This window comes from Acipenser ruthenus, chromosome 19, assembly GCF_902713425.1.
Source record: "Acipenser ruthenus chromosome 19, fAciRut3.2 maternal haplotype, whole genome shotgun sequence".
Lineage (NCBI taxonomy): Eukaryota > Metazoa > Chordata > Actinopteri > Acipenseriformes > Acipenseridae > Acipenser > Acipenser ruthenus.
In genome coordinates, this window is record NC_081207.1 from 833,564 (window position 1) to 847,770 (window position 14,207).

The 14,207-nt window shown below is 45.8% G+C and overlaps 1 protein-coding gene across 1 annotated transcript in view; it reads right to left on the bottom strand.

The window, feature by feature from the left end:
• The window catches only part of LOC117424640 (cytoplasmic phosphatidylinositol transfer protein 1-like), a 49,221-nt gene that overhangs the window by 19,046 nt on the left and 15,968 nt on the right, over nt 1-14,207 (bottom strand). Inside the window, exon 2 of the mRNA XM_034041220.3 lies at nt 1,684-1,832. Coding sequence (XP_033897111.3) covers nt 1,684-1,832 — 149 coding nt within the window. The remainder of the gene's footprint in view (nt 1-1,683; nt 1,833-14,207) is intronic.

The window sequence follows — 14,207 nt, forward strand, 5'->3', positions numbered from 1 at the left end:
CAGTTCACCAATGTCAAAACAAATTGGATAATGTTATTGACACAGTCTACTTTTTAATATCTGGTAATGTATACCAGATTACATTTAAACAACAGCATTTGCAAAGACTAAAGGTAGCCCAAGGTTTTAAGTTGATAAAACGATTTTATTCAGCCTGCAGTGTGTCAGGTGCACTGTAGCTAAGACATGATTCTCAGAGCTCTGCTCCAAGGGTGTGATGACTGAAACCGACTCCTACATGCTTGATGTGCATAGGAAAAAAAACATATATAATGAACTGCCTTTTACTGCTATAAAACAATTAAAGTCAAACTGCAGTTTATTTTCACAAAAGTAAGTGTGGGCAGTGTTGCTGGTTATCCTCTGTTCTGAGGCTGATAAAGACCTGCACTGTTACCAATAACCTTGATTGCTAATTAGTTTCTTAATTGAGAGAGCTGCTCCTTTCTGCTGTGGTGTACCCGGTAGATCTTCAATAAAGAAGGGGCAGGCTTAATGAAGAGTGAGTCTGCGAGATCACGCAGAGGCCCTCAGCAGCTTCCTTGAGAGTCAGTCTCAAGCAGCAGCAGGCAGGAGGTCACAGCTGCACTGGTAACACTTTTTAGTTTTCAGTGTTCATGTCAAAAGGGTCAGTTTGTCACTGTTTCCTGTATGATTGCACTCGGGTGCACGCTGGTTTCTGTGAAACTGCATTGGTTTCATGTACAGCAGTGTCTGTGTCTGTGTCTGCGTGTACGCGGTCCCAATGGTCGAAGATGAGCTCAAATGCAAAGACATGTGGGGAGCTCGGATATTAAAGAAATAGCATTACTGTGCAACAGCTAAGGGTGTACCGATACGATACGGTTAAGGTAAGGTACCAAACAACCACTGATTCATTTTGGTAAAAAAAAACACATTAAAACATTCTCGCCCTTGAAAAAGTATTCTCACACTTTCCAGACCTTTTTTTACTTCTGATGGCTTTGGTCTAATTGTGCTGAGCTGAAAGCTCACTTTCCAGCTCCATTAAGAGAAATGCACTTTGGAAAGATGAAAGGTGCTGTGCATGCCTTCAGATTCCTCTGAAGAGGTTTCAAAATAGGGGATGAATGGAACATTAAAAGCCTTCTTTATGTGTCTTTCTACAAGACACTAGAGCTGATAAAAGCAGAAATCCTCTTGCTGCTTTCCGTGAGATCTTGAAAGGTTTCGGCTCTAAAGCTTCTATCAGCTTTGTGTTTTACGACTGAAGAGAAAAGAGAAGCTCTTTGAACCGGCATTCTCACAGTCAAACATTTCTTTTTTGGGCACTTAGCAGTAAGCACCACAGAATGTCACTGTCTGTTTTAACTAAGAACTTTCAACAGGAAAATCAAAGTTTTAAGAAATTTAAAAGGGGGAGAGTAGGTGGGGAGGAAGCTTCTGTTCTGTATCTGCCACTTTCCCAGATTATATCTGGTTCCTATCTGGGAATCTCTCCTTTACTTGAGGACAGCTGTGACAAAATAAGAGGCCGTGGAGTGTTTTGATGGGCAGAGAGGGGATTTGGCAGGGCAGTCAGAGAAGGGACCCCACACAGGCCTGAGGCTTCCACTCCTCCTGCAGACGGACGTGGGTGTGTGTGCATGTGTGCGTGTGTGTGTGTGTGTGCGTGTGTGTGTGTGCATGTGTAAGTGTGTGTGTGTGTGTATAGGAGCCTACCTGTTGAGGTACACACGCTTCTCTGTGCACTGGCCCTTGCCGTGTGCGGGGTCCTCGAAGGGCTCGTTCTGCACCACCTCCACGCCCTCTCCTCGGTCGCTCTGCTCGTGACTGTGCTTACTGATCATGTACAGCTGTCCGATCCTGTACTGGAGAAAAAACACACACAGACAAGGCTCAGTGTCAGCCCACACAGAGAGCACAGAGCAGCAGAGCTCCACACAGAGAGCACAGAGCAGCAGGGCTCCACACAGAGAGCACAGAGCAGCAGGGCTCCACACAGAGAGCACAGAGCAGCAGCGCTCCACACAGAGAGCACAGAGCAGCAGAGCTCCACACAGAGAGCACAGAGCAGCAGGGCTCCACACAGAGAGCACAGAGCAGCAGAGCTCCACACAGAGAGCACAGAGCAGCAGGGCTCCACACAGAGAGCACAGAGCAGCAGCGCTCCACACAGAGAGCACAGAGCAGCAGGGCTCCACACAGAGAGCACAGAGCAGCAGGGCTCCACACAGAGAGCACAGAGCAGCAGGGCTCCACACAGAGAGCACAGAGCAGCAGGGCTCCACACAGAGAGCACAGAGCAGCAGGGCTCCACACAGAGAGCACAGAGCAGCAGGGCTCCACTCAGAGACAATACAACAATGTGGTACAAAACATCAATCACCCCCCCCCCCCCACCGCATGGTTAGAAACCGGTCTAAAGGAAGGACTGATAGGACAGACTGTGGCAATGTGATGGAGATGCTGTCGTGAGGACATCAGGAAAAGGACTGAGACTTGTCTTTTTTGACAGCTGGGCAGTGTTACCACCGCAGAGTCCTCCTGTAAAAAGGTGTTAAGGGACTTTTATTCCCACAGACTCTGCAGTCTCTCAGGAACATAAGAGGATGCATATTTAATGTTGTTTTTGCCGACTGACATGACAGTTACATAAGGACAGTGCTGTCTCGGCTTGAGAAATGCAAGGCTCCAATTGAAATATCTGCGCTGTCTTATTTTATAGCTGTAGGCTTGTAGGTTTAATGTTTTATTTCCTCTGAAGAGAACGTTAGGTTGTTAACTGCAGGCCTGCGCTGTCCCTGCCACGTGTCGAGGCAATGATACCAGGCTGCCTGCTACTGCAGTGCAATGTATTTAAAAACAATAAGATACTGTCAGATGGCTGTGAAGCCAACCTTATTCCAAATTGATCTCTTACAATTCTAGGAAGTGCTGTTAATAGATTTTTTAAATTCTCTTTTCCATCTAAAGGTTTTGATTGGAGGCTGCAGACTGTGTCCACTGTGTCTGTGCCCTGTTCTTTTGAGGAATTCAATCAAATCTGAGTCTTTACACCACAGTTAGATGCAATGGTGTGTCCGAGGGGGGTGGGGGAGGGTCCCCTGACTCTAGGCTTGGCTACACTGCCACACACACACACAAAGCTGAAACACACACAAAGCTGAAACACACAAACACACAAAGCTGAACCACACACACACACAGAGCTGAAAGAGACAGACACACACATGCGCGCACACACACACACACACACACACACACACACACACAGTCACATGTTTGCATTCCTATATTTGTGGGGACTTCTCATTGACTCTTACTACATTTTAATTCCAGTCAGACAAAACGCCACACAGGCCTTTAGCTAATCCTTTATTGAAAAGCCAACATCCATTTAAACACTGCTAACCACTGATAAATACTGGGGCCCGTCCCATAGGCCATATAACATCTTTCTCATTTCAATCTCCATAACCCACGCTGGCCTCTCTCAGTAATGAGAACTATACCTGACTGGTGGGACTAGCATGCTTAGAGTGGCCCCATTCACAAAAGTGAGATGATTCAAGTTTTTATGAATGAAATAAAGTTCATGAAATAGTCTGTGTTTGATTGAGCAGTGCAGAGAGCTGCATAATGAGAGCTGATTAAACTTGTACCTTCCTGGGACACCCCAACATACGCAGCGCACTGATCCCCATTCCCTCTGAGCCCCCACTGATTCAGAGTCATTGGCAGCACTTAAACCAAATGACTTCATCAGCTGCAAGGCAAAGCCTGCTATCTGAGGTGGGCTTAGGCTGTAATCACAGAGAGAGAGAGAGAGAGAGAGAGAGAGAGAGAGAGAGAGAGAGAGAGAGAGAGAGAGAGGGGCAGGAGACAGGCAGCATGGTTACTTGGCTGCAGACCTGTGTGTGCTCTGCTGTGCACCCTCCTCTCTTTGCTGTGCTTCAGTCAGTCTACAGGCAATGAGACCTGTCACACTGACTTGTGATGAGGAGGAACATTAAAACCACACTGCAGCTTTGTATGCCTTGGCCCGGAAATTTGTTTGCAATTCAGAGAGCTGGGAAAACTGGCTGCAGCCCACAGTCGAAGCAGACAACAGAATATCTCAAATTCCTTTCTGATACTTTTCATCAATAATTAGAAGGGAGAGGTCCCCACGGATAGAAGACAGACAAACGAGACAGCGCGAGATCTGTTTTTAACCGATAAGCTCTCCAGTGCCTAGGAGAGCCAGTTAAGATTCCTTTTGATAAACGGTGATATCTAATGCATCTTTTAAATAAAAACATCAGCTTTGTCATTTGAACGCTGGGGTGTGTGTGTCATATGCAGAGTGGTGGTGTTCGTGTCTTACGTGTGCCTGCAGTCTGTTGTTTACCGCATGCGTTCAGCCCCGTGTGAACCAGAAGGCAGACCCTGCTCACAGGCGCTCTGTGGAGAGAGCGCTTTCCATTCCAGCAGCTATAGGCGAGAGTGAGCAGGAAAGACTAGCCTTTGAAGGCTCTCGTTTCAGCCTATTCATTGGGCTGTGGTTAGCCACACGCGAAGCAGTTACATAAAACATAACTCTGCCGCTCAGCTCGCTGTGTTTCAGGTTCGCTTGTAAGTACTGCAGGACTCCATTAAAGATTGAAACGATTCATTTATCGCACAAGCTAGCTTTAATAGATCACATTATTTAAATGAGTTAAATTAAATAATATACTGTATATAAAAACATACAAAAACACTCTAAAATACATTCATTAAACATATTGAATCGTTTAAAAAAAGCATTTACAGTACTGAAACAGCCATCTGGGTGCTTTAAAACATACTTGTTGTAGAAGTTCAGCACTAGAAAGGATGGTGGGGGTAGGGGGGTAGGGGGGTAGGGGGTAGGGGTAGTGATTATATGGCTGGTGGGAATAAGGTAAGGTAACAAACAGGATTTCAAAGTCTCTGCAGTATTCTCTACTCAGATAGACCCTGCAGTGTCTGGATCACTATGCAGGATTACTGCTCTAGTGCATATCAAGAGCTCTGGCAAATGTGCCAGTGCTGGAAAAACACACAGTTCTCAGAACACAATGCTGTGATTATACAGTGAGCTCAGAGCCGCACACATCCCTCACTGTGCCTAATTGATCCTGCGGGATCTTCTGCACTTAATTCCAAAGAGGCTTTTAGCTCTTCCTTGTGCTACTAAAGAGTGTCCCTTTCCATCTTCACACAAAGACAACAGATAATAAACACCAGCCCCGCAGCTCAGTGTGCAAAACCAGCCCCGCAGCTCCGTGTGCATCACCAGCCCCGCAGCTCCGTGTGCATCACCAGCCCTGCAGCTCCGTGTGCAACACCAGCCCTGCAGCTCTGTGTGCAACACCAGCCCCGCAGCTCTGTGTGCAAAACCAGCCCCGCAGCTCTGTGTGCATCACCAGCCCCGCAGCTCCGTGTGCATCACCAGCCCCGCAGCTCCGTGTGCATCACCAGCCCTGCAGCTCCGTGTGCATCACCAGCCCCGCAGCTCTGTGTGCAAAACCAGCCCCGCAGCTCCGTGTGCATCACCAGCCCCGCAGCTCCGTGTGCATCACCAGCCCTGCAGCTCCGTGTGCATCACCAGCCCTGCAGCTCTGTGTGCAACACCAGCCCCGCAGCTCTGTGTGCAAAACCAGCCCCGCAGCTCCGTGTGCATCACCAGCCCTGCAGCTCCGTGTGCAACACCAGCACCGCAGCTCCGTGTGCAACACCAACCCTGCAGCTCTGTGTGCAACACCAGCCCTGCAGCTCCGTGTGTAACACCAGCACCGCAGCTCCGTGTGCAACACCAGCACCGCAGCCCTTCATCAACACTGGTTTCTATAACTGAGCCCGAGCCTATGGTGTTGCCGTCATGCTGTGCTCTGCTTATGGTTCTGCCAGCAAGGGTTTCTTCTAACAGGATCTCAGTTGGATTTAATCCCTAACCAGTGATTTTTCACAGCGGTGTCCTCTACGGGGTGTGTGTGCAGCCTGTGCTGATCTTTACAGGACTGCAAGTTGAAGATTGTACCTCTCACTTGCCCGTCACCTTCCCCCCTGTATTAACTGAGGCCGTGCTTGCGTCCCAGTTTGATCGATATGCACGGGGCACTGCAAAAGCAGACGCTGAGCGCAGAATAAAACATGAGTCAGTGTTTTAGGGGCTTGCACTTCAATCTGCAAACACTCCATGAACAGCAAGAATGACGACTGAAACGACTGCGCTATTTTACTGTTGACAGAACACATTTATTATCAGCTGAACGATTTACTCCTTTACACTCCGTGCTGTTAATGAATTGGAAAACTAGGAATGCTTTACCGTTGGACGAGGTAGGAGTGCACCAGATTTCCAAAGCGTTAACTCCAGTCTTGAACTAAGGATGCAGACTCAACAGTAATGTACGAAAGCAAGATTTGTAAAGTCAAACTCATCGAATACCAAGGAGACTGGCATTAACAGATCACAGCACAATCTGAAGAATATAAAACAGACATCTCCTTATTACAGACTCTTATTGAAAGGGCTTACAGCACCCAGGGCTCGCACGAGAGTGGCTGTGGAGCAAGTTATTGAGCATGAATCAATCCAGCCGATTTGAAAGTCAGATAGCGCCACAGCCGTCAGGAGGCCATTCCTCCGCAACAGAAAGAATCAGCTGCAGGCGCAACAGATCACTGAGCTGCGCTTAATGAGCATTTTAATGAGCGTTTTGTACAGATCACACAGGTGTAATGATGAAGACAGCTGACCTGCACACTGTATTTAATGGGAGTTCAGTGGCATTTGTGCACATCCCTCATTTCTGATGGGATCAGTTCCACCGTGGGAATGCATGAAGCGTTTGAATTATTACGTCCTGTGTGTGAATTCGGCTGTCTAACTCAACAGTAGGACTGTGCAGAGACTGGGACACTGAAAATGGAGGTGTGTTTAATCAGTAACACAGTGTCTGTGTTTGTTTCTCACACAGTTGTTCCTTCTCTTAAACAGTGATCTTGTGGTCCCCACTGATATCTACATTCCCGGTTTGCATCTCTGCCATTTGTTTCCATGAATCTTTGCACATATTCCAGTGCTAATCAGATAAAGTCTTAGTACAGAATTCTCTCGCAGTCAAAGATAAACCAGAGCCTATCAAACAAGGTCATGTGCTGTCATACTAACTGCGTCATTCGGCAGATTATCCAAAACAAGAGCTTTTCTAATCTGCCTCTAATGCGTAAAACACAAGCCTCAGCTCCCATCCTTGAATGTGTTATTTTCTCTTTGCTAGATAATACTTTGCTGTACAATAAAGAGGCTGGGGCTTTGAGCTGTTATTAATGAAATGTTAGCACAGCGTGTACAATAAGAGGCTGGGGCTTTGAGCTGTTCTTAATTAAACGTTAGCACAGCGTGTACGAAGCATGTCCTGAAATCTTCCATGTCAGACCCTGACAGCTGCGCACATCTGGCATTTCCCTCGTTACGTCAGCAGTATTCCTTTATCCTGCCCCAGCCCACGAGAGAGAGAGAGAGAGAGAGAGAGAGAGAGAGAGAGAGAGAGAAAGAGAGGCCTTTCCGTTGAGTTTGAGGGAGGCAGCTGTAGAGGGATCTGTTGCAACACATCTCTCTGATGGAGCTCGTCACAGCTGCCCTATCTCTCCCTCCCTCTCTCCCCCTCTCTATCGCTTGCCTCCTTTGTTTTCCAGCAGGGCAGGGCAGAGTCTGCTACAGCAGGAGTTTCAGAGTTGTTTACAACAAGCAGCTGCATCAAGGAGGTTTAAACTGTTTAAATACGCTGTGACCAATGAGGCAGCTTGCGTGTCAAGATGAGAAATCCATCCCTTTTATTTATAAGCTTCTGGAAAGCCACTGATAGGATCATTTATTCCTGTTGACCAATGTTTGCAATTCAGGAAAACAGGAAAAAACTAATTTCCAACATCCTGCTCAGCACAGTACAGTGCAGCCATTGAACTAATGCCATATAGAGGTCAACTGTTGGGCTTGAGATAACATATCTCTATCCCTAGACAATAGGCTTCTTATCATTGTGTACATGATTATTTGTATAAGGTTGCGAAAAAAAAAAAAAGAATATTGCTGCTAAAATATTACAAGTACTGGTTATCTTGTTAACATTTAAGTATATCTCATATTGGTTAGCGCAGGATTAATTTATTAACGAGAATGGAAAGAACAAGCCTAGACAACAAAACAAAACTTCTCCCCTGATCAGCACACCCGTACAGCATAACGTGTGATCAACGCATGCTGTAAACGGGACAGGCGGTCAATGACGATTTCAACACACATGGATCACACACTTGGAATTCGCTTGCTGTGAAATGGTGCAGACTGTACCTCGGATAAAGCTGCTGTCTCCATGCCCTTGCTGATTGCAGTGCTGATCTGGAGGACAGCCACGTGTTCTTCATGAATCACTGAGCTGCCTTTATTCAATTACTGTAGTTTAACACACACACACGCACGCACGCACGCACACGCACACGCACACGCACAATACCCCAAGACAGCAGAACAGACCCTAAAATAAGCAGGACTGTATTGAAGTGAATGTGCAGTCTGCTTTATTAAGCCACCATGCTCTGTTAAAGGCATTACCAAGGGACCAGGTACAGTACAGTGCAGGGTAGTTACACTTGAGACCAGAGGGTCTGGGAACTGGGAACTGAAAAAAGATTCCAAATGAATGTCTCTAGGGCAGCAGTGTGGAGTAGTGGTCAGGGGCTCTGGACTCTTGACCGGAGGGTTGTGGGTTCAATCCCAGGTGGGGGACACTGCTGCTGTACCCTTGAGCAAGGTATTTTACCTAGATTGCTCCAGTAAAAACCCAACTGTATAAATGGGTAATTGTATGTAAAAATAATGTGATATCTTGTAACAATTGTAAGTTGCCCTGGATAAGGGCGTCTGCTAAGAAATAAATAATAATAATAATAATAATAATCTGTGAAGAATTTGCTGATTTAAAGTCCAAGGAAATGAGATGTAACCCAGTGCGATACACATTTACACAGCGCCTCCTGAGCCACACATATCTGCTTCTCTGTGGCCTCCCTACACTAACGTTCAAAAGGTTGGAATTCGCGGAAGGTCTGTGCCGCACTATTTTTAGCTGTGAGATCATCGCGAGGCCCTCAAGTGCCTTGTTTACTCCATGTGATGTATCGGCAGTCATAAGATCCAGAGGGAAATGTTATTTTCCAATCCCCTCCCCCTGACACTGCCTGGACCCCTCACTCGCAGACATTGAACTCGGGAGACCAGATTCTTACAGTTTCACCTTAGAACTCAACAGCCAGCATGGCAGGAACAATTCACCATTCATATTCACAGTTACCAAGCACCCGCTGAGAGGCACAGATCTCCCTGTGTTCTCCCGCGCTCCAGCCCCTCTCTGTAACACCACTGGATTTCCACACTGCAGAGCTGGTGCAATGCTGAAGCCTGGGTCTCGACCCTTCATTTCTTTCATGAGGCTGCTGCAGCTTCATTAAGTATTATTTAGCTGCCCACTCAGCACATATTCCAGTCTAAACGTGATATGCAGCCTGTCCGGATTTTATGCTAGACCACGCTACAGCACGTCTGAACCTTCTTGTGATTACCACTGTGAAGGAGGAGGGGGATGCAATCTGCTGCATGCACAGTATTTTTGATCCCGTTAAAAAAGGATTAACGTTGTTTCTATTAATCCACTGCGTCAGGAGTCACATGCATTCTAGGTCCCAGTACCAAAAAAATCCCATAAAAACGCAATAAAGAAATAAGCTTATTTCTTTATTCTTTATTGAAAAAGAATTGAAATGAATCCAGGGTATATTACTGGTGGGTATATCCACTCCCCTCCATCAAGTATCGGGACTCAGGAGTGGGATTGTATAGCCGACGTGCCAGCTCAGTACTGCAGGTTCTCAAAGCACAGTGCCTGCTCTCTGTGTCTTGTTCTTTAAACATCTTGATTCCATTACTCGTCTCCTGAGCCCAAGCGATTTATTTCACCGCCCCAGCAGCAGGAGAGAAATGGATCTGAATCCTGCAGTCAGCATTTTAAAGTTTGCTACAGAGCATGCAACATGACTGCACCATGCATGAAAAGCATGCAACAAGACTGCACCATGCATGAAAAGCATGCAACAAGACTGCACCATGCATGAAGAGCATGCAACAAGACTGCACCATGCATGAAAAGCATGCAACAAGACTGCACCATGCATGAAGAGCATGCAACAAGACTGCACCATGCATGAAAAGCATGCAACAAGACTGCACCATGCATGAAAAGCATGCAACAAGACTGCACCATGCATGAAAAGCATGCAACAAGACTGCACCATGCATGAAAAGTACCTGTTAGGGCTTAATGGCATCTGGTTAGCTCCATATTCTAATGACAGTGGCGGACCTTAAAAACACTACCCAGAAATTAAGAAAACCTGGGGCTGGTTTCACAAAACAGTTCAGGGAGCAGTCGGCCAAATCCAATTCATTTCCATAGAAGAAAAAAAAATATTTAAGAAAAAAACACATTTATCCTTTAATCATATAGACGGCTGAGTGGATTTCTACTAAACCATTTCGTTCTATATAAAAATATATATAGCTTGCTAGCTAGTAGCCTGCTAAGTGCTGGCAGTGCTTTTTGAAACTGGCCCCTAAAAATCAGTCCCGGGAGAAGCACCAGCAGGATTCATTCATTGTTAAAACTGACCCCATATTCTGGGAAAAACACATCTTCCCAAGTTTTACCTTTTAACTAACTGAGTTAATGACAGAATGTCTAGCTCTGGTATGGAGCTGGATACAACAGTGTAGAGAATGTCAAGCTGCATGCTATTAATAAAAATAAGCATTCCTGAATAGGATGCAAAAGGCTGTCTGTAAAACAAATCCATTATTTCTGTGATCCCTTCCTTTTAAGGAGTTTGCAAAAAGGAAATAGTTGCGACCATAAATACTGCTCCGAAACATCCCATTGGAACCGTCACTCCGATCAGCCGCGCAGGATCCCTGCTCTTCAGTCAGATAATCTATTCACCGTTACTGTAACAGATTCATCTATTTACAGCAAAAATGGAAAAAGACAACATTTTCAATTTGATCCTGACAGTCCTATTAAACAGAGACTGCAGTAATGTGTGTGTGCAGCGGTTTCTCACTGGTCATGGCCACTGCTGGCTGTTTCTGTGTGTCTTGATTAACGGCAGTGAGCTGAGAGCCAAACTCCTTCATGCACAAAGATCAGAGCAACACATTCAGGGGAAAAAAAAAAACCTCTGTCCATCACATGACTGATTATCTCGTTTCCCTGACACGCATGAACTCTTTGAACTGCTGAACACTGCAAGACCAGTGCAACAGTGCGGCTATACCGGTCCAGCAGCATAGGAAAGAAAGACCACTCAGCTCCACTGGATTTGTATTGTTTTTCGGGGGAGTTAATTGGGGGGGGGCTTAAAAAATTGACCCAGAGGGGAAAAACACAAGCCGGGTCAATATAGAGTTAAAGAGAAGCGATGTTCACATTAAAACAGAGCTCAGTCGTGCAGGGGAGCTGGAGGGATTACCCAAGTGCTGACAGGGCACCTCCAGCGCTGGGTTCACCTCTTATGTTCCCCAAATGCCTTCCATATAACCCGAGACGCAGCACCCGTGTGGAATCTGCAACACAAAAGTGCGCCAACAAATGAAGTGGGCCGCATCCCTGGGGCTTCCGATACCGCAATGCTGACATTCAGCAGCGGGGCACAGCCCCCTCTCCCGGGCTATTCGTGGCTCCAGGGGCTGATAATGGGATCGGAAAATTGAAAGGCCACATGACAAGCGGTAGATTGCTGTCTAGCACTCGCTACCAATTTTCCTTTTTGTCTCGGCACATTCCTCCCGGTTTAAAAATAGCCAGCATCACCCCTGATCTTCTGCAACAGAAACATAAAGGCTACGCTTTCTTTAGCTCTAAGAAAAGCCATTGGGGTGGGGAAGCCAGCAGCATGGTGTTAATAATGGAACCTAGGCTGGGACCAAATCAAAACTCTGACAACCCGCTAATCGCACTTAACAAAACTGTATTTAATAGCGTTTTCTTTTTTTTTTTTTGGTAAGTATCTTTATTTTTTCAACTCATAAAAAGAAAACGCTATTAAATACAGTTTTGTTAAGTGCGATTAGCGGGTTGTCAGAGTTTTGATTTGGTCCCTGCCCTAGTTACGTTCTGGAATGCAAAAGGAGGAAGGGTTAATGAAGGGCGATTAGTTATTCACTTTACAGCTCTGATATCAATATTACTGTTCTAATGGGGTTTTTTTTAGGTCTTTGCAATTTTCTTGTCAGTTTTTTCATGAATGGAAAAAATCTGTCAATGTTCCATGCTATAAAGCCGAGCAAGTAAAATGCTTCCCGCAGCTGAAAAAGGGCAACCCTGATCCGGGAGCAATAAACTCCGATCAGATGACCAGGATTAACCCCGGCATGCTTCCTCGCCTGTGCAGTCCATACTGTTATGACAACACCAGCAATTGTCATGGTTACCAACGGGCACTGTAAAAAGCGGTCCGATTGGATAACAAGCATTCCAAGCTGTCCGAGGACCTATATTTAGCCTATTTAAAAGCACAACAACACACGCCATGGTTTCCAGCTATACAGAGATGTATAGGCGGCTGGACCCGGTCACAGTTAAAAAGTTTAAAAAACAAAACACAAGCTTCATGTTGTTTTGGTTTTTTTATTCACCAATGTACTGTGCACAGCAAATAATAATTAATTGCAGATTATTCATTAATTTCATTATGCTCAAGGATATACCTAATAAAAGATCACTCCTCTCCCCTTTGCTTTTGAAAATGCGATTTTATGAATATAAATTGAGGACAGGCTGATTACAATGAACAGCGCTCAGCTTGAAGGGCTTTTACTTGATTGTGTTCCTGAGTATAAACACACACCGCTCGTAACTCCACGAAGGCCACCCTGAAAGTTACAAAGCAGAATAAACACAGAGCACTCCAGCGTGCTGCAACACGATCTGGGAGACCAGAGACAGCCTGCAAGAAAAGGTGTAGAATTAAAAAAACAAGCTTTTTATTTCATGTACCAGGGGACCCCTGGGGACATGGTGCGCGTGAGGGAAAGCCGCTACAAGCACCTCCAGCCACAGGGTGGCGCTGAGCTTCACACAATTAAGACGGGAAATTGTGCATTAGCTTGATAAGAACGTATGGGGCACATCTGAAAGCCTGGCTCTAAATGGGGGAAACAATCCCTTTCCTCTGAGAGACAGGCGGTCCTTACACAGAATGCCCGCCCAGATCAGCAGTGAGCCCCATTGCTGTGGGGTTTGTGTTTGTGCACCTTGGCCTCCCGGAGTGCACACAGCGCTAAGACTGTTTAGATTTAAGCAGCTCTAGTGTAAATCTGGGTTTACAGCATACCCTTCACTTAGCCTAGCATGCTGGAATATCCCCTTGTACCTCTTCACATTGTATAATTGACCATGCTTTCAATTTAAAAGGTTCACATCAGCACCCCCCACCTCCTCTGTAGAAAATTAGAAGATCTGATGGCCGTAATAATAATAATAATAAAAAAGAATCATTCTGCTCTCAATTTGCACTGAACTGGAATTAAGAGAGGTCTCAGGCTAAAAAGACACTAAACCCACAACGCCTTGCTGGCTGAAGGAATTGGTTTTCCCAGCGGCCTATTGAAAGAGTTCCATTAGCCTTCATGACAAAGGGCCTTTGCTTTGTACCAAAATGCCTTCAATTACATTTAAAATGTGTAAGCATGGCCGAACCACGGACACACACACACACGCATCAGAACGTTCTCCCCTCTCAAATTCCAGCATTAACTGCCGCAACTTCTTCCACAACTCAAAGACCCTTGTGTGTGTGTAAAGTAGACAATTTGATCAAATGAAAGAAACCAAAACCAAACACAACAAACAACAGCACGATTCCAAATACATTTTGGTTACAAAAACAGGCTCTCAAAAATGCCCGAGGAGGGGTTCTAACCTATTTTCGTTTTCCTTCTGGGCTTTCATGTTCTGTGCTGCTTGCAACTGAAATGTGACATTAATTATCTCACAGGGAACACCAGCAGGACCAGCAGGGTAACTCTGCATCACTTTTCATTTCTATTTCATTGCACTAAAGCTCCGGTCAGCCCTGCTGCTGTCGGCTCTGTCCTCACCTCTCTCACAGCAGAGTAACGCTGC